Source organism: Chiroxiphia lanceolata, chromosome 28, assembly GCF_009829145.1.
Source record: "Chiroxiphia lanceolata isolate bChiLan1 chromosome 28, bChiLan1.pri, whole genome shotgun sequence".
NCBI classification, from domain to species: Eukaryota; Metazoa; Chordata; class Aves; order Passeriformes; family Pipridae; genus Chiroxiphia; species Chiroxiphia lanceolata.
This window is the reverse complement of record NC_045664.1, coordinates 3,113,076-3,137,126: the sequence shown is the minus strand read 5'-3', so window position 1 is coordinate 3,137,126 and position 24,051 is coordinate 3,113,076. Positions and strand designations below refer to the sequence as shown.

General features: G+C 53.2%; 1 protein-coding gene across 2 annotated transcripts; it reads left to right on the top strand.

Moving 5' to 3' along the window:
• Positions 1-230: 230 nt before the first annotated feature.
• On the top strand, positions 231-13,924 carry SLC25A37 (solute carrier family 25 member 37). 2 transcript variants are annotated; one of them, XM_032712562.1, is made up of 4 exons: positions 231-361; positions 9,058-9,286; positions 10,672-10,728; positions 12,943-13,924. In XM_032712562.1, exons 1-4 carry the CDS (start codon positions 296-298, stop codon positions 13,461-13,463), a joined length of 873 nt encoding a protein of 290 aa, XP_032568453.1. In that variant the 5' UTR covers positions 231-295; the 3' UTR covers positions 13,464-13,924. The 2 variants fall into 2 exon arrangements, with proteins under 2 accessions (XP_032568453.1, XP_032568455.1); XM_032712564.1 differs by lacking the exon at positions 10,672-10,728 and having other exon boundaries at positions 233-361.
• Positions 13,925-24,051: the final 10,127 nt, after the last annotated feature.

The following is a 24,051-nucleotide window of genomic DNA, read 5'->3' as shown; positions in this document are numbered from 1 at the left end:
CCTCTCTTTACCATTCGGTCTCCGTGCTGCCAATCTCGTGACGTTACAGAAAGCCAGCCAATCAGTGCGTCGGGGCGGGGCGGGGCGCGGCTTTAAAGGGGGGCGGTGGCGCCGCGCGGTCCCTGTGCCCGCCCGGCCCCGCCGTGTCCCCGCGTTGTCCCCCCGCGTCCCCCCGCGCATGGAGCTGAGCTGCGCCCCCGCAGCGCCCCCGGGGCCGGGGCCGCCCCCCGGCCCCGCCGTGGCGGAGGGGGACGAATACGAGAGCCTGCCCAGCGGCGCCGCGCTCGGCACGCACATGGTGGCCGGGGCGGTGGCGGGAATCATGGAGCACACGGTCATGTACCCCGTGGACTCGGTCAAGGTGCCCGCGGGGGGACACGGGGGGCATCCCCGGGGGTGCGGGAGTCGGGGGTGCTCGGGGTGTAGCGGGAATGCGGGTACCGCGGCACCCCGGGATGCTCCGGGGGGTGCGGGGATCGGGGGTGCTCGCGATGCTCCGGGGGGACCTGCCCGGGGTACCGGGGAGGGGGTCGGGGGGTACCGGCGGTGTACGGGGGTCTGGGGTGCCCCGGGGGTACGTGTATGGGGGTCTGGGGGCCGGGATCTGCGCTGGTGCCAGTGGGAGAACACGCGTGGGGTGCTGGGGGTGTGTAAGGGGCGTGCAAAGGGGGCTGGGGTGCGAGAAGAGAGGGGGCGTGTAAGGGTGTGCAAAGGGGTGCGAAGGGTGTTTAGGGTGCAAGAAGTGTTGGGGTGCAGGGAGGGAGGAGTGTATAAAGGGGGTGCAGAGGGTTGTTGGGGTGCAAGAAGAGGGGGGAGTGTGCAAGGGGTGCAAGGGGCTGTTGGGGTGCAAGAAGAGGGGGGAGTGTACAGGGGGTGCAAAGGGTTCTTGGTGTGCAAGAAGAGGAGGGAGTGTGCAAGGGGTGCAAGGGGCTGTTGGGGTACATGGGGTGTAAATAGGGGAGGTGTGCAAGGGGTGCTGGGGTGCTGGAAAGCAGGGTGGGTGTTGGGGTGCAGGGTGGGTAGTGTGGGAGAGGTGTTGGGGTGCAGGTGGACAGTGTATAAGGAGTGTTGGGGTGCAGGGTGTAAGAGATGTTGGGGTGCAGGGTGGACAGTGTAGGAGGGGTGTTGGGGTGGAGGGTGTAAGGGGTGTTGGGGTGTAGTGTTTAAGGGATATTGGGGTGCAGGGTGTAAGATGTTGGGGTGCAGGGTGGACAGTGTGGGAGGGGTGTTGGGATGCAGGGTGTAAGGGCTGTTGGGGTGTAGTGTATAAGGGGTGTTGGGGTGCAGGGTGTAAGGGCTGTTAGGGTGTAGTGTATAAGGGGTGTTGGGGTGCAGAGTGTAAGAGATGTTGGGGTGCCAAGTAGGGAAAGTGTGCGGGGAGTGTTGGGGTGCAGGGAGGGGACAGTGTCTGACAGGTGATGGGATGTGTGGGGGGGGAAAGGGTGCAGGGGGTTGTTGGGGGTGTGAGGGGTGTTGGGGTGCAGGGAGGGGCTCAATGTGTAAGGGGGGTCGAGGTACATGGGGTGTAAATATGGAAAGTGTGCAGGGGGTGTTGGGGTGCAAGGGAGAGAAGTGTGCAGGGAATGTTGGGGTGCAGGAAAGGCAGGAGTGTCCGAGGAGCTTTGGGGTGCAAGCAGCAGGGGAGTGTGTGAAGGGTGTCGGGGTCTGAGAGGGGGAACTTGTGCCAGGGATGTTGGGGTGCACGTAGGGAGGGTGTGCAGGGGAATGTTGGGGTGCACAGGGCCCCCCCAGGGCAGGGAATGCCCCTGGCAGGGAGCAGAGTTGCACCAGGCTGTGGGAGCAGGCACGAGGTGCTGGGGTGTGCAGGGAGCAGGTCCCTGAGGTGTCACCCCAAAATGTCCCGTGGACCTGGAGCTGTGCCCCTCAAAATGTCCCGTGGACCTGGAGCTGTGCCCTCCCCCTGGACCCATCCTGAGCTTTGCACACCCAGGGGTGCAAAGGTGAAGCCCCAGTGCTGCTCCCTGGCATGGGAGATGCCACCAGTTCCCTCTTGGCCTGGGTCAGGAGCCCTCTGGGCAGCTTTTCCCTCCCACAGTGTTGGAATTCCAGCCCAGCTGGTGGGACAGGGTGGTGTGGCCACACCAGGGTGGCACAAACCCCATTTCGTGTCACAGCAGAGGTGGCTTTGTTGGGGTCAGGGCTTGTAAAGGGGCTGCTGGGTGAGTTTTGGTGTGGATGAGTCTGCAAGGGAAGGCTTCCCAGCGTGGGAGGAAGCAGCAGGAATGGGATTCCCTCCCTCTGCCCTGCCACTTTGCTGCTCTGGGCCCTTAAAAAAGAGGAAAAACTGGGAAAACCCAACTCCCCTGTGTGCTGTATTGCTGGTGTGGATGGATCCTCTGTGTTCAGCAGGAAAGATGCTCTAAATCCTCCTCTTTTCCATGCAGAGCTCCCTGAAAGAGTAGAAAGAGGAGAGGAGAGGAATTGCCTTGGGTTTGGGGTGCTGCAGGTGTTGCCAGTGTGCAGGGATAAGCACTCAAAGGAAAATATTCCCTGTTTTTTTTGCTGTGTTATCCCTCTGGGTCTGTCTGTCCCTGCTGAACCTGGATGGTAAATTTGGGTTGTTACCCTTGGGATGTGACAGGGGGGGACGGGGACACCTGAGTGTGGAACCAGCTCTTCACACAAACCAACCTGGGGTTTTCTGCCCCATCCCTGAGGAATTGTGGAGCTGTTTGAGGGATCTGGGGAACTGCTCGAGGGGCCGTGGGGCTGCTCGAGGGGCCGTGGGGCTGCTCGAGGGGCCGTGGGGCTGCTCGAGGGGCCGTGGGGCTGCTCGAGGGGCCGTGGGGCTGCTCGAGGAGTTGTGGGGCTGCTCGAGGAGTTGTGGGGCTGCTCGAGGAGTTGTGGGGCTGCTCGAGGAGTTGTGGGGCTGCTCGAGGAGTTGTGGGGCTGCTCGAGGAGTTGTGGGGCTGCTCGAGGAGTTGTGGGGCTGCTCAAGGAGTTGTGGGGCTGCTCGAGGAGTTGTGGGGCTGCTCGAGGAGTTGTGGGGCTGCTCGAGGAGTTGTGGGGCTGCTCGAGGACATTTCCTCTGCGGGAGGGAAAGGGGAGGGAGAAAACGAAAGTGGTTGTCCCCATTTCCCGAAGCAGGAGGTGCTTTGGAGGAAAAGCCAAGCCCTGATGATTGCACCGGGCTGTGAATTCCCTGGCTGTGCCCCGGGCTGGCAATAATCCAGCTCAGCAAAGTGCCTTGGAGTGTTTGGGAGCAGATAAAATGCTCTGGGCTGCGGGAAAACTCCCGTGGAGCCCGGCCAAGGCCACTCCATGTGTGTGAGGCACTGAAATCCCGAGCTCCAGGCTCGGGTCCTGCTCCCACTGCTGTGGGAAAAGGGGAGATGTGACCCTGAAAAAGGGCTTTGTTTTGTTTTGTTTCGGTTTTTGTGACCCCCAAAAGGGTTTTTCTGCTTGTGATGGGAGCGACCAGCTCAGGTTGTAAAAGCAGCTCCTCCACTTGCCCAGGAGAGCTGTGCCACCCTCCAGGAAAGCTCCTTCCTCCTGGAGAACAGTTCCTGGGCTTGGGAATGGCAGAGCAGGGGCTGGAGGAGGTTGGGGGGGTTGTTGGATGTTGCAGAAAGAGCCGTTTCAGGCACCTGGGGAGATCCTGCTGGGAAGGGAATGTTTTGGTTCCAGCGAGTCATTTCCTCTGAAAGAGAAACTGGAAACGCTGGAATTTGGGGGATTGTTGCTTCAGACACTTGCACAACTTCCGAGGTCGTGGAATCCCGGAGCGGTTTGGGCGGGAAGGGACCTTAAACCATCCCAATTCCACGCCCTGCCATGGGCAGGGACACCTTCCACCATCCCGGGTGGCCTTGGACACTTCCCAGACGGATGCTCTGGGAATTCCATCCCAGCCCCTGCCCACCCTCACAGGGAGGAATTCCTCCCCAGCATCCCATCTAAATTTACCCCGTTTTCCATCATTAGCTAAAACACCGAATGATAAATGGTATTTTTTTTTACCCTCGGGTAAAGCCCCCCTGGAGCTCCAGCCTCACCCACCCCTGTAATCCTCTGTCTTTCCCCCCGAACACTGCTGGTGTTGCCACCCTGGCCTGGATTTGGGATTTTAGCTGGGTGCTGGTGGTGTTTTGCTTGTTCTCACAGTGCTGGGGCTTGTTTTGCTTGGACAGCTGGCCTGGGAAGGCTGATCCATCTCCAGGTTTATTGGAGGGAGCTCAGTGTGTCGAGGACTCCCGAAGGGAGTTTGTGGAGGATTCCCCTGGAGCCTCTCCCCGAAGCCACTGGGTGATCTCTCTGCTGGAGCTGATTTCCCACAGGCTGTGAAAACATCCCTGGAGGATGTGAAGGAAGTTTTCCTCCCCTGGGGACTAATTGGTGATGGGAGAGAGCTCAGGGAGAAGCTGGAGGCGTCGCAGGGCTGGAACCTCCCTTCTTGCAGTGGCACTGGGGGCAAAAGCTCCTTCTCCAGGAGAACCTGACCTGCTCCTGACCCAGCTGGGCCACAGGGGGTCTGCAAGCTGATTTTTCCTGTGGTTTTGCATGGTCCTGACAGGCACAGGAGGTTCTGTGCTGTCACACAGGGCTGAAGGTGGGAGAAACATCTCCCTCTACCCCTGTGATGCCAGAGAGGGGAAGGAGGACGAGTTCAGAGCTTGGTGGGAGGGATGGGGTGAGGATTTCAGTGGTTCAGTCAGACTTTGGAGCTTCTCTGCCTGTCCCTGAGATCCTGAGAGCCCACCAGGTGACCTGGGAGCTGTGTGACTGTGGTTTATTCAGGCTCTGTGGTTATTTAGGCTTTTAGTGGTGGCAGGTTCTGCAGCTCCAGGAGGAGCAGCTCCTCTTGTTCCAGCTCAGAGATGGTGTTAGGGTGCTGGAAAGTCAGGGCTGAGCTGTTTTCCAGACACAACTGGGTTCCACAAGCTCACCTGGGAGCTGTTCCAGCTGATAAACCCCCTGAAAACGGGGATTCAGAGCTTGTGCCTCCTCCAGCTGGCAGGATCTGCTGCAGAAACGCTGCTGATTTCCTGGTGAAGGCATATTGTGTTCTCTGGGCTGGTTGTGTCATGTGAACTTGGGGGGGGGGGGAAGCGTGTTGTGTTCAGGAGGAGGAAAAAAAAAGAGAAAAAAAAGAGAGAAAAACAAAGCCAAGTGAAGTCTGGGTGTGTTTGTCCAGTGCCACGTCCAAGCAGTGACCCCCCCCTTGGGCAGGAGCTGCAAAACCCAGCCCTGACTCGTGGTGGGGAAACAACTGTGGGGAGAAAACCACCCTGGATATTCCCAAAAAGGTCACCCAGGGAGCAGAGCTCGTCCACAGGCAGCAGCTCACCTGTTTGAGGGGGCTGTGGAGCTGCTTGAGGAATTATGGAGGTGCTTGAGGAATTACCAAAATAGCCCCAGCCTGGCACTTTGGGTGACAGAGGGGTTTTTTTATGCCCAAGCTTTGGAACTAGGACTAGCAGGGCCTGTGAGCTCCTGCCTTATGCAACAGGGATTAATTGAAGTAGGTGGAGAAGTATTTCTTGGCTGCTTATCAGGGGGGTGAGGCTCCCAGAGCAGCTTGTTGGCTGCAGATAGGTGACAGGAGGAGCTGGGAGGGGTGAGGGCTGCCCTGCTCAGGGCACATCTCCAGCTTCACACCTGAGAAACTGCAGCCTTTGGGCTGTTTGTCCTATTTAATTTTGGGTTTTTTGGCTACTCTTTGGGCTGCTTGCTTATTAAATCCTGATTTTTGGTTATTCCTTGGGCTGCCTGTCCTGTTGAATTCTGGTTTTGGTCATTCCTTGGGCTGTCTGTCCTGGTTTTGGTTATTCCTTGGGCTGTTAGTCCTGGGTTTGGTTATTCCTTGGGCTGTCTGTCCTGGTTTTTGTTATTCCTTGGGCTGTCTGTCCTGGTTTTTGTTATTCCTTGGGCTGTCTGTCCTGGTTTTTGTTATTCCTTGGGCTGTCTGTCCTGGTTTTTGTTATTCCTTGGGCTGTTAGTCCTGGTTTTGGTCATTCCTTGGGCTGTCTGTCCTGGTTTTGGTCATTCCTTGGGCTGTTAGTCCTGGTTTTGGTTATTCCTTGGGCTGTTAGTCCTGGTTTTGGTTATCCCTTAGGCTGTTAGTCCTGGGTTTGGTTATTCCTTGGGCTGTTAGTCCTGGTTTTTGTTATCCCTTGGGCTGTTAGTCCTGGTTTTGGTCATTCCTTGGGCTGTTAGTCCTGGGTTTGGTTATTCCTTGGGCTGTTAGTCCTGGTTTTTGTTATCCCTTGGGCTGTCTGTCCTGGTTTCTCCACAGGCCCAGCTGCAGAGCAGGCTGTGCTGGTGGTGATTCAAACTGTGTGGGTTACTCTGGGCTATGGTGTGAGTTTTGAAAACCCCTTTAGGGTGGCTCAGATCACCCCAAAAATTAAATTGGTGTTTTGATGCGAGGGAAGCCTCCCCACGTTACATCCCTGCTCCATGAAAACCTGCCCTGCTCCCAGCCAGGCTGGGGCACAGGGGGTCTGTAAATTGATTTTCCTGTGGCTCTGTGGGGTTTTAGGAGGTTCAGGAGGGTCCTGTGCTGTCATGGGAGCTCCTGGGGTGAAGTGGGAGAAACTGGGCCCTCGGTGAGGGTGGAAATACTTGGGGTTAGTTCCCAACAACACCCAAATATAAACGGTGTTTGCTGCTTCCCAGTGACAGACTGGGCTGAGACTGGGATCTGCTGGGTCAGGGCGATGCCTTCAAGTTCAAACTGGCAGAGAAATGAAAACTGGAGCCCAAACCCCAGGTGGAAGCAGCTTGGCAGAGGTGGCTCCTGCTGAGTCACGCTGACAGCGAGCGGGGTTTTCTCCGGGGCACCACAAAAATCCAGCCCTTCCCGAGGAGCATCCGTGGCCTGGGAAGGTGCAGGAACCCAGGAGGGGGTTGCTCTGTGACAGGTTTAAAACCTGGTTTTAAATTCCCAGCTAATTCAGGTCCTTGCTGCCTTCCCAGGAGGGTTTTTGGGAGGCTTTGGGTTTATTTTCAGCTCCATTCCAGGGCACGGAGGGCTGTGGAACAGGAAGCTTTGCTGGAGGCTGCCAAATTCCCTGGTGTGGGGTGATGCCTTTGGGCAGTGGCAGCTGCTGCTGGAGTCTGGAATTCTGCTGGCTGCTGAGCCAAGGCCCCTTTGCAGAGAATTCCTGGGGGATTTTTTTTTTTTTTTTTGCAGAGTATTTGCTGCAGATCCAGTGATTTGCTTGGCTTGGCCTCGTGTAAACCCACCTTGGGTTAAAGTCCTGAACTCGGCTCTGATCCCTTCCTTGGTCTAACCCAGGGTGTGTGTGAAAGTGCTTTGTGGTTTCTGGTGCCTTGGGTGGTTTTAGAGAATCGAGACTTCAGACCTGAAAACGCTTTTATTGACTTCTGCCTTGGAAGCTGAGCTGCAGCTAATTACCAGAGGGCCTTGATGAGCTTGGAGGGATGTGTCCCCCAAGGAAGGGATCCTCCCTGTCACCTTCTGCTGCAGTTCTGGAGCTTCCCCTTGGAAAAGCATCCACTGCACGGGGTTGCAGGTTGCTCAGCGCCCGTTTCCCAGGGCTGTGGCTTTCCCAGGAGCCCAGTGTTTGTGTTTCCAGGCGTGAGGCTGCACCAAGGGCTGTGTATCCCTTCATCTGGTTTCGGTGGGATGGGGGTGGATCAGCCACAAGAGCCCTCCCAGAGCACCCAGTCCAACCTGTGCCCCATCCGAGTGCCACATCCAGTCCTTCCTTGGGCACCTCCAGGGATGGAGACTCCACCTCTTCCCTGGGCAGCCCCTTCCAGTGGTGCAGGTGGGAAGGATTTAGGGGTATCCCAATGTCAGGATTTGCTGGGATGGCTGTGGAGGTTCAGTCTTCACCAGTGTCTCTCCCATCCCTGCTGGGAGGGAGTTCACTGGAGTCTGTGCCCTGCAAGGTCATTGTCACCCCCAGGGCTCAGAGCCCCGGGGTGTGATGGCATCTGCAGAGCCCTGGAATGAGCTGAAAGGCATTTTCCCCATGGGAGAACTGGATAAGGAAGCCATGGCAGTGGGTTTGGGTGCCAGGAGCTCAACTGGCCTAAAAATCCCTGGGAGAAAAATCCACTGAAGACCGATGGGCAGCAGCGGCACTTGGTGGGTGCAGAGCACCAGGAGCTGGGGGGGCAAACAGGGTGAAGGGCCCTCCAGACTGCTGGGGGACAGTGTCACCCTCTGGCTCTGCCTTCCCTCCTCCTGGGGGAGGTTCCTGGGCCTTCCCAGCTCCCTCAGGTCGCCCTTCTAGGAACCCTGTTGCCCAACGGAGTGTCACAAGCTGCTGAGCAACTGCAGGCCAGACAAGCTGGGGCAGAGTCAGGGGTGTTGTTAAGCAAGAGGCAATTACAGACCTAACTGTATTTCTTCACTTGGAACAACCACACACCAGCTTAATTCCTTGGACTTTCCATGGATAAACAAGAGCAGAGGTTACACTTCCCTCCTCTGGTGTCGCAATGGATTTGATCTGGCCTCGGTGTGGGGACTGAACCCACCCCTCTAAAGCTCTTGGAAGTCTTTCAGGAAGGACATTGAGGTCCTGGAGCAGGTCCAGAGGAGAGCAACAAGGCTGGGGAAGGGACTGGGGCACAAGTGCTGTGAGGAGAGGCTGAGGGAGCTGGGGCTGTTCAGCCTGGAGAAGAGGAGACTCAGGGGAGACCTCCTCACTCTGTGCAACTCCCTGACAGGAGGGGGGAGCCAGCTGGGGGTTGGTCTCTTTGCCCACCCAACCATCAGCAAGACAAGAGGGCTCGGGCTTCAGCTGTGCCAGGGGAGGGTTAGGTTGGAGATTAGGAAGAATTTCTTTGCAGAGAGGGTGCTCAGCCCTTGGAATGGGCTGCCCAGGGAAGGGGTGGATTCTCCATCCCTGGAGGTTTTTAAGGTGAGCCTGGATGTGGCATCAGTGCCATGGGCTGGGAACCACGGCGGGGTTGGATCAAGGGTTGGACTGGATGATCTCGGAGGTCCCTTCCAACCCAGCTGATTCTGGGATTCTATGAACTCGTGGATTTTGTGCTTGTTGAGTTGAGTGAAAAGCTGGGTAACCAAGGCCTCTCCCTCCGTGTGCTTTGTTGCAGACAAGGATGCAGAGCTTGCAGCCGGACCCCAAAGCCCAGTACAGGAGCGTGTACGAAGCTCTGAAGAAGATTGTCCTCACTGAGGGGCTCTGGAGGCCTTTACGTGGGATTAATGTCACCATGCTGGGGGCTGGCCCTGCCCACGCCATGTACTTTGCCTGCTATGAGAAAATGAAAAAGTCCCTCAGTGACACTCTGCAGCAGGGAGGAAACAGCCACCTGGCCAATGGTATTTTGGGGGGTTTGTCACCCCAAAAAAAACACCCCCCACCCCACTTGAGGTTTTATCGCTTGCTTCCCGCCTTCCCTGTGCTCTGCTCCTGGAATATCTGCTCCAGGCAGCCAAATAATCCCCCTGGGAGGAGGCAGGAGGCAAAGAGGTGGCACCTGCCCCTGGGTTGAGCCCTTCTTGGTGGTCACCTTGTTCCTCTGACACCCCTGGGCTGCCCTGGCACTGGGCAGTGCTTGGCAGGTCTCTCTTCCAAGAGGGTAGAGGAGGCTGGGCTGGGAGTCAGCAGTGGAGTAGAGAAGCCCTTCCTGACCTCGTGGCACTCGTGTTTGCCCTCCAAATTCAGTCTGGTTTAGGTTCCTACACTGCTCTTTAACCTCCAAATATCCCAGCACGAGTCCTCAGTGCAGTGGGCAAGAGGTGTTCAGGTGCAGTTGTGCTGTTTCTGTGTTATCACAGAACCATTAAAGTTGGAAAAGGCCTTCAGGAGCATCAAGTCCAGCCTTTGAAGGTGTCCCCTAAAGGTATAACCTTGTGTTGAAGGCATCACTCCAACCTCTGGGAGGTTTGGAGTTCAGGTTGTTCCAGCTGTCCCTGGGAGCCCTAACATGAAGTGCCCTCCTCCATCCTCTGTGTGCTCAATTTGGCTTTTATCAGGAATATTTTGCTTTTCAGCCCAGAAATGCCTCTGTAACAGCAGAAACCCTTTAAATGAACAGCCAGGGTGTTAGAAAAAGGTTTGTGCAGGAGACCTGACGTGGTGTCAGAGCAGGAATCTGCCATGGACTCACTTCCCTCAGTTCAGGGAGTAAAACATCTTTCTTCTTGCTGCTTTTTGCCAGGAATACCTTTCCCATGTTTGCCTTTCAAGTAGCTACAGGCTTTTTGGTACCAGCAGGAAAACTGGAGCTCTGGGTTAATGAGAAATGACCAAAAGTCATTTGGGCAAGAGAGAATTCGAGGTGGGAACCCAGATCAAAGGGGAAGGTGTGGCTGGAGAGAGGCCCTTCCTGGAGCCAACTGCGGGATCGTTCATGGCTGGTTGGACTTGGCAGAATGTGGGCAATTAGTGTTTGAAAAGGAAAGGGCTGAGTAAAGGGCTGAAAACACCTAATTATGGATGTGCTGAGTTGGTTGCAAACATTGCTCATGTCTCAGTCATTCTGGGGGGGGGGGGGTTGTGGTGTGGACAAAACCCTGGGAGTCGTTGGGAATGGTGGCTGTGAGTGGATCTTGGTGTCCGTGGGGCTGCTCTGGGTGGCTTTTCCTGCCCTGGGAGTCACTGCAGTGTCCCTGGGCGCTCCCCCAGCTGCCTCCATGGGTGGCAGTGCCCGGGCAAGCCCTGGCTCCTGTTTGCCTTTCTCAAGGCTGCTCTTGCCCTGCAGGGATAGCCGGGAGCGTGGCCACGCTGCTCCACGACGCCGTGATGAATCCTGCCGAAGGTAAGCCCTGGGAAGGGCAGGGCTGCTCCCCCCGGGGTCAGTCTTAAAAAATACACAGTCTGGTTCCAAGCAGCAAGGCCAGGAGAGGGATAGAACAGCACAGGGTGTTTGTTGAAACAGATCTCTGACATTTATACTCCTCGGTGTAACATACGTGTTGCTTTATAATTGGTGTTCCTTTATAAACATACCTTAGGATGCCCTGGAGCAAACTCACCATAATTTAGCATTTGTGGTGACAGATTCCCCCTTTTTTTTTGTTTTTAAATTGAAAAACGAGGTTTGGGAGAAACTCTGACTGATTACTCCTTGAACACGAGATATCAGGCAGGGGACACGCAGTAAAATGCACAAAACTTCAAATAATGTGCAATGAGCATCTTCTCAAATTTAGCACTAACATTAAAAACATTTAACCTGTCAAAAAAGACTATCAGATAAACATTTGTTAGATATAGGAAGGTAAACAAGGAACAAAAGAAAGAATTTTGGACAATGTTAGGCTAAATAACCGTGGATCAATATAAAACATGTTTAGTTGGCTTAAAGAAACAACTTATTCCCATTATTCTCTATCAGAAATTAATTTTATTTAAGTTATCCTTTTAGTTAGCTTAAAGAAACTACTTAACTTATTCCCATCATTCTCTATCAGAAATTAATTTTATTTCAGTTATCCTTTTAACACTTTATTAAAACCGACTTATAATTAGATAGTTTTGAACTCAGTGAAATGAGGCCCCTCGGTGTAAAATGCAGCTAAAATGACAATTCTCTGGCCTGCAGCTCCTCACTGCACTCCTGAGCTGGCCCAGAGTCAGGTTTTTCTGAGGGAAGAAATCTCTGGTGTATCAAATCCTTTTAATTATGCCCTGATGAAGTGAATTAAATTAATTGGCCTTTTGCTTGAGTCAGTGGAAGCTGCTCCAGTCAGTGGGGCTGGAGGTGGGTCTGTTCCCCTTCCCAGGTGAGGGACAGTGATTAATTCACTTTTCTAGGACTAAAGAGTCATTAGTTAAGCTAGAAGGTCATTAATTAAGCTGGAGGAGAGGAGTTCATTAGCCCGTGGGAGTGCAGAGCTGGGGCTGAGCTCTGACCTGCTCCCCTCCCTGTGTTGAGTCTTTTGGGGGCACTGGGAAGTTTGGGGGGCTCAGTTTGGGACTGGAAGGGGAGGTTGGCTCTGACTCAGTTTGGATGTGGAAGGTGAAGTTGGGTCTGGAGTTTGGGCCTGGGAGACTTGGTTGGGTCTGGATGGGCTTGAAAGGGGAGGTTGGGTCTGGGTGGCTCAGTTTGGGGGGTGTGGATGGAGATGTTGGGTCTGGGTGGCTCAGTTTGGATGTGGAAGGAGATGTTGGGTGTGGGTGGCTCAGTTTGGGGGGTGTGGAAGGAGATGTTGGGTCTGGGTGGCTCAGTCTGGATTTGGAAGGAGATGTTGGCTCTGGGTGGCTCAGTCTCAATTTGGAAGGAGATGTTGGCTCTGGGTGACTCAGTCTGGATGTGGAAGGAGATGTTGGGTCTGGTGGCTCAGTTTGGGGGGTGTGGCAGGAGATGTTGGGTCTGGGTGGCTCAATCTGGATTTGGAAGGGGAGGTTGGCTCTGGGTGGCTCAGTTTGGACATGGAAGGATATGTTGGGTCTGGGTGGCTCAGTCTCAATTTGGAAGGAGATGTTGGCTCTGGGTGGCTCTGTTTGGATTTAAAAGGAGATGTTGGGTCTGGGTGGCTCAGTCTGGATTTGGAAGGAGATGTTGGGTCTGGGTGGCTCAGTTTGGAGGGTGTGGGAGGATATGTTGGGTCTGGTGGCTCAGTCTGGATTTGGAAGGTGAGGTTGGCTCTGGGTGGCTCAGTCTGGATTTGGAAGGTGACGTTGGCTCTGGATGGCTCAGTTTGGACATGGAAAGATATGTTGGGTCTGGGTGGCTCAGTCTCAATTTGGAAGGAGATGTTGGCTCTGGGTGGCTCTGTTTGGATGTAGAAGGAGATGTTGGGTCTGGTGGCTCAGTTTGGGGGGTGTGGCAGGAGATGTTGGGTGTGGGTGGCTCAGTCTGGATTTGGAAGGTGAGGTTGGCTCTGGGTGGCTCAGTTTGGGTGTACAAGGCAAGGCTGGCTCTGGGTGTCTGTGGCTGGGGCAGGGCTCAGCGTGGGCGCTGAGCTGACCAGCCCAGCTGTGCTGGAGCTCACAGCCCTCTCCCCCCACCCTCCCCGTGCCCCCGCAGTGGTGAAGCAGCGGATGCAGATGTTCAACTCGCCCTACAAGTCGGTGCTGTCCTGCGTGAGGACCGTGCAGAGGACCGAGGGCTTCGGGGCCTTCTACCGCAGCTACACCACCCAGCTGACCATGAACGTGCCCTTCCAGGCCATCCACTTCATCACCTACGAGTTCATGCAGGAGCACATCAACCCCCGGCGCGAGTACCACCCCCGCTCCCACATCGTGGCCGGGGCCGTGGCGGGCGCCGTGGCCGCCGCCGCCACCACCCCGCTGGACGTCTGCAAAACCCTCCTGAACACGCAGGAGAACACGGCCCTGAGCTCCCTCAACATCAGCGGCCACCTCTCGGGCATGCTGAACGCCTTCAGGACCGTCTACCAGCTGGGGGGGCTGCCTGGCTTCTTCAGGGGGGTCCAAGCTCGGGTCATCTACCAGATGCCCTCGACGGCCATCGCGTGGTCGGTGTACGAGTTCTTCAAGTACTTCCTCACAAAGCACAAGCTGGAGAAAAGAACGTCCTTGTGAAGGTGGCACAGGAGCCTCGGTGGCCCCTCTGGGGGTGTGTGTCACCCCCCCCCCCAGCCAGCTCTGGGACACACATCCCACTGGAGGAACATGTGTTTCTGGAGGATTCCCATCCCCGACATCCACACCTCCCTCCTCGAGGGGAGGTCCCGGGTCCTCCTGGCTTTAAACAAAAAGTTTATAAAGACTTCTAATAATATATATATATATATATATTTAATAACTTTATTTTTGGAGGAGCCGACTTGCCAACTGCTATTTTTTTTTTCTTCTGGATAAGATTGAAGGTGTAGTTTCCTCCTTCCCTTAGGTTGGACAAAACCTAAGCTGGGTGGGTTGTTTGGGATTTTTTTTTTTTTGGGGTTTTGTTGTTTTGTTTTTGTTTTTTTTATACAGCAAAGAAGCAGAATATCCTGTCACAGAACTTAACTTTTATAGAAATATAAAAGAGGTGGATAATGTTTATCCTTTATTTTTCTATGGAAGCATTTGGGTTGTTTTCTAAAAATGCTTATTACAGCTGGATGTGAAGCTGTTTAAAAAGGGCTGAACTCTTCCATCCCATGGGAGGAAGACACAAAAGCATTTATTTTTATAGCCAGATTGGCTTTAATTTTACAGCATTTAACCCCCCAAATGGTGACCTGGATTCTCACCTGGGTGTCAGGTACTTGGTGGCCCCTTGAGACTTGTTGGGATGGGGGGGGGAGAAGGAATTTTGGGGAGCACCCTGAAATCCCTGGTCACTTTGGGGGTTGGGGGGTGGAAAAAGGGGAAAACTCCTTTCCATTTTTTACAAGGAGACTCTTTAAGATGTAGATTTTTACAGTACTTATTTTGCAGACTCTCTTATTTTTAAAGGTACATTTTTATGGCGTGTGACAGCTGAGCAACCTTCATCCTCCCTTAATTTATTCCCAGTTTTCTCCCTAAAGCCCTGATCCTGCTGCCAGGAGCCACCTGGGCTCCAAGTGGGTCCATGGAGCTGCTCTGCTCCCAGGAAAAGGGGGGCACCTGGAGCTTCTGTTTACAGTTTGGCCCCTGAATTGCAGGGGTCACATCCTGGCAGTTCCCAAACCAGCAGCAGAAACCTTGGGAAAGCCTTAGGGAAGAACCAAAGCCACCTCCCAGCTTGTGTTTGTTGAGGAGGGGGAAAAAAACCCACCCTGGGGGCAGAAAAATCCACCCTAGGGGAGGAAATCCTACCCTGGGGGAGGAAAATCCACCATGGGAAGGCAAAAAATCCACCCTGGGGAGGCAAAAAATCCACCCTGGGGGGAGAAAAATCCACCCTGGGGAGGCAAAAAATCCACCCTGGGGAGGCAAAAAATCCACCCTGGGGAGGCAAAAAATCCACCCTGGGGAGGCAAAAAATCCACCCTGGGGAGGCAAAAAATCCACCCTGGGGAGGCAAAAATCCACCCTGGGGAGGCAAAAAATCCACCCTGGGGAGGCAAAAAATCCACCCTGGGGAGGCAAAAAATCCACCCTGGGGGGAGAAAAATCCACCCTGGGGGGAGAAAAATCCACCCTGGGGGGGAAAATCCACCCTGGGGGAGGAAAAATCCACCCTGGGGAGGCAAAAAATCCACCCTGGGGGGGAAAAAATCAATGCTGGGGGGAGGAAAACCCACCCTGGGGAGGTTCCTCGTGCCCTGGGTTTGGTTTTCCTGCTGTGGGAATGCTGGGCTTTGGGGCAGGGTGGCAGCCTCCCTGTGTGCCCTGCTCCTCTTGGGAAGGGCTCTCCCAAACCCCCAAATCCCCCCCCCTTTTAGCCCCTTGGGGTGATCCAGGAGGGATTTGAGGAGCCTGGATGTGCAACCAGAAGTTCCAGGGCACCAGCTGGTCCATCCCCACCCTCCCTGGGACTTGCCCTGCTCTGCACCCTGGGATGTGGCTTTGGGAGCAGCTTTAGGGCTGGGATGTGTCCCTGGAATATCCCACCAGCCAGTTGTGTCCCTTAGGATGACACTAATCCCATCTAATCCCTTTGCTCTGGGTTTTTGGGGTTTTTTTTTTTTGGAGAAGGTGAATCCCAGAGCTCCTCTCTGTGCCTTGTGTAAACGAACCTCGTGGGGAAACGAGCTTTGCTCGATGCTTTAATTTTTTTGTCTTTAAAGGAACTAATCACTGTGTCAGACTCACCCTGTGTCTTAAAAGTGGCGAAGTTCAGCTGGTTTTGCACTGAGTGTTTCCAGGGAGGTGAAATTTTGGGGTCACTTTGATGCTGAAGAGGCAAATTGTAGCATCCCCGGGGGGTGGTGGCAGCTTTTTTAGTGCCAGTTCAGGAGTGGTGCCTCCTGCATCATCCCCTTCCTCTGGCTGCTGCTTTGATATTCCTGCCCTTTTGGGGTTCTGGGAGAGCCTCATCTCCTGCTTGGAGCCTGGATTTGCCTGTGGAGAAGTCGGGATGTTGGTTGAGTTTTTGGCCAGCTGAGCATCTCCTCGGAGAGGGGAGAGCAGGGGAACCTCCGGGGTGTTGAGCACCAGTAATTAGTAATTATCAACAAATAATTATTAAGGAAACCCCAGATTTTCTTGGGAATTTGCTCTTCCTTGAGCAGGGAAGGGATTTAACAATCCGAACCCAGCTTTTCTTGGGAGTTTGCTCTTCCTCGAGCTGGGAGTGGATAAAGGAGCACTTGGACATTTATCAGGCTCTCCCTGGATTTCTGGCTCTCCCATAAAACCAGCCCAGCTGGGGTAATAACTGCAGAGCTCTCTTCCCTCCAGCAGGAAGCGTTTCCTGATGCTGGATCCCCCTTCCCAAAGCCCCTCCTCTCTCCTAGTTTGCATTTGAAAGCCGAGCTTTGAGCCTGAAGTTTGATTTATTTTTTTTTAGCCTGGTCTGTGAAACATGTTCTGCTGCTTCCTCTGCAAGAAACGCACATCATTTAAGGGGAGGAGGAGGAACTTTGCAGTTCTTCAGTTGTATTTGTTTTTTTGGGATTGAAAAAAAAAAAGTGTTCTCTTAAATGTGTATTTAACAATGCAGGAGTTCTTTTGTGAGATGCTGCTACAGTTGTTATCACTGGAGCTCAAGGAAATAAAATATCCCGATTTTTGTGCTGGTGGGGCTCGTGTTTGGGGGGTTTTCCTCGGGAGTTGAGGGCGGGGAAGGCTCTGCCAGGCTGATCCCTGAGGGAATGGTGCCTTCTAGTGTCGCCGGAGCACTTGGCAGGCTCGGCTCCTCCAACCCTTTCCCGTCATCACTGGAGGAGGAAAATCCTTCTGGGAGGGGTTTCCCAGCCTGGCAGGAGCTGCCAACTCTCCTGAAAGGGGCTCACCCTCCTCTAGGAGCCGCTGGAGAGTTTTGGAACGGGATCCTCTTGGCGAGGAATTGCTGCTGGGATTTCCAAACCCAGCCCCCAGACTGTGGCTCGTGCAGCAAATTCCCAAATTGCAGGTTTTCTTCCCCCCACCCCTCCTTGGATAAAGTGGAGGCCCTGGGGAGCTGCAGTTGCTGAGGTTTCACTTGTTCTGCTGCAGAATTGGAAGGGAAAACCCCAGAAGACTTGAATAAAAAGGGAAAAAACCCCACATTTCTCGGTGCAGGTTCTGAGGGAGAAACAGTTCCCTGGGAACTGGGCTGAGCAGCATCCTGATAATCTGAGGGATAAACCTCTCCCTGTGGCAAATGGGAATCCCCAGGGCTTGGCCAAGGTGGGCTCTAAAGGTGGAAAAAATGGGAATTTTAACCAGAACATCAACATGATAAAATCTCCACTGGGGGGGGAAATTGTTTCAGCTCCAGGTGGGAAACATTCCTGGCTCATCCCAGGGATTTGTGGGGCCTGAGCAGCCTGGTTTGGACCACAGGATTCCTGAGGCTGGAGCAGGTGCATGAGAAGGAATTCCTCATCTTTTTGGGGGTTATTTTTTGGCCCCAGTTTGGTCTTTTTTTGGTCTCTCCAAAGCCTACCTGATTTCTCAGGCAGCGCCAAGATGTTCTGCCAGGACTGTTAGAGGTGGGAAGGAGGGGAAAAAAGAGGGATTAGGGAGGAAAAGGACCTGGAAGACCCCCCAGATCCTGCTGATGATGCTGGGAAGAGTAAAAATGAGGAATCCTGGTCCTGGGAAACTTTGGGGATGGCTCCTGATCCTGGGAAACTTTGGGGATGGCTCCTTATCCTGTGAAACTTCGGGGATGGCTCCTAATCCTGGGAGAGTTTGGGGATGGCTCCTGATTTCCTGAAACTTTGGGGATGTCTCCTGATCCTGGGAAACTTTGGGGATGGCTCCTAATCCTGGGAGACTTTGGGGATGTCTCCTAATCCTGGGAGACTTTGGGGATGGCTCCTGATTTCCTGAAACTTTGAGGATGGCTCCTGATTCCCTGAAACTTTGGGTATGGTTCTTGATTCCCTGAAACTTTGGGGGTGGCTCCTGATCCTGTGAGACTTTGGGGATGTCTCCTGATCCTGGGAAACTTTGGGGATGGATCCTGATCCTGGGAAACTTTGGGGATTCCCAGGGAAACTTTGGGGTTCCTCTGGAACCAGGACAGATTGTTGTGTAAATCTCTCTGGGCAGGGGTGTGTTTTTAATGTGATTTATTTATGGGACAGACCCTGATGACTCCTTAAACTTGCAGGATTTCCTGCAGTGAAGATCTGGAGGACAAAATTCCCACCTGGAGTGTGATCCTGGGGGATCTGTAAGTGAACAAGACAAGCAGAAGAAAGGAGAGGAAAGAATTAAGTAGTAACTGTGATATCTTAGAGCTTGGAGGGAGAAATCATGGAATGCTGGGATGGTTTGGGTTGGAAAGGACCTTAAATACGATCCCACGGGCAGGGACACCTTCCACTGTCCCAGGGTGCTCCAACCTGGCCTTGGACACTTCCAGGGATCCAAGAAATTCTCCAGGCAAAGAACAGCTCCAGGGGGTGCCCCCAGGGTGGGATGTGGCATTCCTGATCCATTCCCTGACCCCCTCAGAGACATTCCTGATCCATTCCCTGGTCTATTCCCTAATCCCAGCATAGACATTCCCTGATCCATTCCCTGATCCATTCCTGACCCCAGCACAGATATTCCTGATCCATTCCCTGACCCCAGCACAGATATTCCTGACCCATTCCCTGGTCCATTCCTGACCCCAGCACAGACATTCCTGATCCATTCCGTGGTCTATTCCCTGACCCCATCAGAGACATTCCTGATCCATTCCCTGCCCCATTCCCTGATCCATTCCCTGATCTATTCCCTGCCCCATTCCCGATCCATTCCCTGCCCCATTCCCAACCCGCCGGCTGCTCCAGGAGCTCGCAGCCCTTACCTGTGTCCTCTTCCCGGGCTGTCCCCGTGCCGTGGGATGCTCCCGTGGGATGGGGGCTCCCGGGGTGGTTGCCGGGGTCGGAGCCGCCCTCCCTCCCCTGGGCCGGGGCCGCTCCGCTCTCCCCATTCCCGGCGCTGCCAACCCCTCTGCTCCTGCCCCTGTCCAGCCGCGCTCCGCGCTCCGCCCCATCCCAGAGGATGTCTTGGATGAGGAAGGACGTCCTGGGCCTGGAGGAGGCCGGGATGGGCTGCTGGGGGGCCGAAGGGGGGGGGGGTCCGCTCATCGCTGCTGTGGGAGCTGTGCCAAAACCCCCGGGGCCGGGATTTCCGAGCCCTTCGGCTAATCCAGGATCCGGGCCGTGTTTGTTCGCCGCATCCGATCGTTATCTTTTGTTTCTCCTCAAATATTGTCTCAGTTCTAAAAGGGGAACGGACATGAAGGCAAACATCTCACCTTTTTCCCCTCCCCAAATTTTCACTAAGCTGCCTTGTTTGCCTTGGAGGACACGGCACAGCCCGGGCAGGGGAAGGTTTTCCGGCCCCACCTTCCCCCCTCCCGTGTCTCGATTCTCGCCACAATTGGCCACAAAGGCAATAAAAACATTTGCATTCAGCCGCGGGATTTAATTCCTTTCACCAGCCTGTTGATGGGTCGGGGGAACAGGTAAGTGTTTTCTGCAGGTGTAAAAGCTGCTCTGGAGTGGGGTGGGGTGGCCAAGCCCTGGCTGGGGAGGAGCTGGATGGAATTCCAGCCCCAAACGGAATGAGCTCCACCCAGGCTGTGTTTGCAGAGGGACTTGTGCTGATCCCTTCGCTTCCCGGGCTGCTCCGAGCAGGACTCCGGGGCTGGGCTGGGCTGGGAGGCCCAAGGATGGTGGAAAAGTACCCTGGGAGGCTTTTCCAGAGAGCCCAGATCCCTGATTTTCCCTCCTCTCAGGAGCAGGGGCTCTGCAGGACAGGGTCATTTCCTTGGGAGAGTGTTCCTTTCCCTGGATGGGATCCCTTGCCCAGGACAGGGTCTCTTCCTTAGGACAGAGTTCCTTTCTCAGGATAGGGTCCCTTCCTCAGGATAATGTCCCTTTCTCAGGATGGGATCACTTTTTCAGGATGGGATCCCTTCCTCAGGACAGTGTCCCTTTCTCAGGAGTGTTCCTTCCTCAGGATGGGTGGGATCCCTTCTCCAGGAAAAGGTCCCTTTCTCAGGATGGAATCCCATCCTGAGGGATGTGTGAGGGATTCCTTCCTCAGGAAAAAGTCCCTTTCTCAGGATGGGATCCCTTTCTCAGGATAGGTGCTCTTCCTTGGGATAATGTCCCTTTCTCAGGATGGAATCCCTTCTTCAGGACAGTGTCTCTTCCCCAAGACAGTGTCCCTCAGGATGGGATCCTTTCCTCAGGAAAAGTCTCTTCCTCAGGAAGGGATCCCTTCCTCAGGATTGGAACCCTTCCTCAGGATGGAATCCCTTCCTCAGGATAATGTCCCTTTCTCAGGATTGGAACCCTACCTGAGGATGGAATCCCTTCCTCAGGATAATGTCCCTTTCTCAGGATGGGATCCCTTCCTCAGGATGGAATCCCTTCCTTAGGAAAAGTCTGTTTCTCAGGATGGGATCCCTTCCCCAGGAAAAGGTTCCTTTCTCAGGATGGGATCCCTCCCTCAGGACAGGATCCCTTTCCCCTTCTCCGAGGTCCCTGATCCAACCCTACCAGGTTTGGGTGACCCCAACTGTTCCCTGCACAGGGTGTAAAATCCAACTGTATTGGAAACACTCTTAAAAACCTTGGAATGTCCCTCTGGGAGGCTCGGGATTGATGGTCCAGGGGGGACAGGCCTTAGCTCTGAGGTTCCACCACCTGCTTTTCTGGGACTGTGCTTGTCCCAAAAGGCTCTGGATGGAAGGAATTCCTGGGGGAGACCGTGCAAGGCTGGTGCCTCTTGGAAATCCTAAAATTAGTGCTGGGAAAAGCCCTCAGTGGGAACAGCACTGGGAAAAAACCAACAACTCCAGCTCTGTGAGCATCCTCCCCCACTGCCTCTGCTGGTCCTCCCCTGCTCCAGCAGCATCCAGAGGGAATGTCCCTGGAGCCTCCCTCGTGTCCTTGCTGGCCCTGCCAGCTCTGGGGGCAGAGGGAGAGCCCAACTCCCCCGGGTAGCAGGAGGATCAGAGGGATTCAACTCTCCCTGTGGAAAACGGGACCCCCGGGGCTCGGCCAAGGTGGGCAAAAAAAAAAAGGGATTTTCGGCCAAAATGCTTCAATTATGAACTCTCCACCCCATTCCACGGGCAGGGACACCTTCCAGTAAAACAGATATATTTTATATACAGATATATTTTATATACAGATATATTTTATATACAGATACATTTTATATGCAGATATATTTTATATACATTATATATCAATATATGGAATTATAATATAATTCCAACTTCCAGGGATGGGGTGTTTTTATGGCTCCACTCACCCCTCTCCTCGGGAATCACCCACACATCCCAAACGATTCTCCTGGCTGACTTTTCCTGCTCTTCTCCCCGGGAATCCTCCCCACCTTCCCCGCGGGCACGGGGGGGGGGGTTTGTCCTCGCCTTTCCCACCCCCCTCCTTCAACTCCCCGCCGCCCTTTCCCACTGCTCGGAGCTTCAAACCCCGTGTAGGGTCAAGCAGAAGCTTTTCCTTGGCTCCCAACCCTCCTTTTCCTTGCCAAGAATGCGGTTTATTGCGTGCAAATGTTAGTCAACAGTTACATTATCCGCACTCAGCCTTCTTTCTCTTTTTTCTTCCCCCCTCTCTTTTATTTTTTTTTCTCTTTCCCTTCGAGCTCTAAAGCAGCGATTTGGCAGCGAGCGGAGTTGTGGACACTTTTTAATCCCGCTGGATGCGTTGGCGGCGGAGCGCGACACTAATTGACGGACATTCCCCGGTTCTGCCTCGTTAATTCCGATTAAAACCCGCCGCGCCCGCCGGGGGCATTTTCTTTTTCCCCTTCTCCATTAATCAAGGGGATATTGTGTTTTTACGAGGGATTAATGCCCCCGGCGCTCCCCCCCTCCCCCCCCCCCCCCGCGGGATTTGTTTCTCCAAACGGGTTTTGTGCTCGGGGAATTAAAAAAAAAAATAAGGAAAACCCAACTGGAAGTGTGGGTTGTGTCCGTGAAAACCAGCTTGGAGTTGGGAAGGAGAGGAGGGAGGGTGGGAAGGGGGGGTCAGGGTGGGTCAGGCCTGTGTCTGTCCCAGGATTTTATTTTAAATTTATATTATTTATTATAATAACGCATAATAACCTTATTTATTGTAATGATTAACAACTATAGTTATAATAATTATATTAACCGTGTATTAACAATAATGTAATCATTATAGCAGTAATTTAAAATATAAATAAATAGAATATAAATATATATTTATACCATATAATATTTATATTATATAAAATATTTATACTATATATAATATTTATAGAATAATATTTATACATAATATTATTTATATAATGATATTTTATATATAATATGTATATATTTAATATATAAAATATAATATTTATATAATATATAGTGTTTATATAATATATAATATTTATATTTTATATAATATTTGTATTATATATATTTATTATATTATACGGTATATAAAATATAATATAAATATGAACTGGGAATGGTGGCAGGGATTGCAGCTCCTTTTCCATTTGGGAAGAGCTGCCAGGAGAAAGAAGGGACGGGAGTGTGTGGATGGGCAGCTGGGACCAAGGTCAGTCCCTCTCCACCTCTGTCCAAGGGGGAATGTTCACACCAACAGCTCCCAGAATAAATTCCCTTTATTATGATCCCAAAGAGCCCAAATGACCCTAAGTGGGATTTTGGGATTGGAAGGCAGGGGCAGGAAAAACTGGGACAGCTTCTTGTGGTGCAAAACCCTGGGGGGCCACTGGGATTGGGCTTAAATTGGGGGGGATAAAGAAAATACTTCGCTTTTAAGCTCTTCCTTTTGGGAAATACTCACCTGCATCCTGAGAAATAGGATTGGAATGGGATTGGGGGGGTGCTGGATGAGGGATGGGGCGGGATTTGGGGGCTGAGCACCTAAAATTAGGGCTGGGTGATGGTTTTCCACCTGCAGAACCGCCTGAGGTGGTGCTTTTTGGGGGGGAATATTTTACACCAAACTCACCCCCCACACACACACACGGTGAGTTGTGGCGAGATGTTCAGAAAAGAAACCCCCAAAACCCCACAGAGACAAAAACCCACGGAGATAAAACCCCACAGAGATAAAAACCCACGGAGGCAGCCGGGATTTTTAGCAAAGATTCCGCTCTCTTTATTCCAAAGGGTCACAAACCAGCAGCAGATAAAACAGTATCAAAAAAAAAATATGTACAAAAATAGCGACTATTTGCGCTGGAGCAGCGAAAGTTTGGGATCCAGAGCACGGGGAGGATTTTTTGGCTGCTTGGAAACCGTCAGCAAAGGGGAAAAAAAAAAAAGAGCTCTGCCACAAGCATTTTCCCAAAGAAGCATCCAAGAAATTCGGTTTCTATCTAATTTTCAGCTTCTATCTGATTTTCAGAGTTTATATGTCATTTTCAGCGTTTATATCTCGTTTTCCCAGCCCAGCTGAGTCTTTCCCAGTGTAGGATTCCCGTCCCTGTCCGTGCAAAGGACACGGGGATCCCTCTCCAGGGGATGCTCAGAGGTGTTTTCCAGTGGATTTAGTGCAAATATCACGGATTTAAGCGGCATCCCGAGGGTCTGGATGTGGGAATTCCGCGGGAGGTGCTCTCGGGGGGGGTGTTTGTGCCCGGCTTTGAGGTCATAAAGAGCTTTTTGTTGTTGCAAGGAGGGGGGAAAGCGGATAAAGGAGCGGGGTTTGAAACATTGCAACAGTGGAGGGGAGATGTCCTTCCCCCCTAAAAACCCGGGCAGCGTCTGGGAGGAAAAATGTTATCTGGGAGATATTAAGAGTTACTTTGAGGCAATTAAGTGTCCTCCAAACTCAGAGAGAAGCTTTTGATAGCGGGAGAAAATTCGTATCTCCTGCAAAGGGCTCCAGCTCGTGTGTTCTCCTCTCCCTGAACTCCCTTCCCTGGAATTTGCCTTTGGAGCAGCTTTGCCTTTGCTGTGGGAGCTGCGAGATCCACAGCAGTTCCCCCCTCCCAAAAAAAAAAGCTGTGAAAAGGGACAAATCCAAGAGATTTCTTAAAAAAACCCTGTGAAAAGGGACAAATCCAAGGGATTTCTTTCTGTATTTCCCTGTTGCAGGAGGGAGTCGGGGCCCTGAGATTATTAATTCCCCTCTTGGAAAAA

Bases quoted from the DNA above. Each gene is read 5' to 3' on its own strand.
- SLC25A37 (XM_032712562.1), top strand. From the start codon at position 296: ATGGTGGCCGGGGCGGTGGCGGGAATCATGGAGCACACGGTCATGTAC. The intron at 362-9,057 runs GTGCCCGCGGGG...GCTTTGTTGCAG, and splicing joins ACCCCGTGGACTCGGTCAAG to ACAAGGATGCAGAGCTTGCA. The intron at 10,729-12,942 runs GTAAGCCCTGGG...GTGCCCCCGCAG, and splicing joins CGTGATGAATCCTGCCGAAG to TGGTGAAGCAGCGGATGCAG.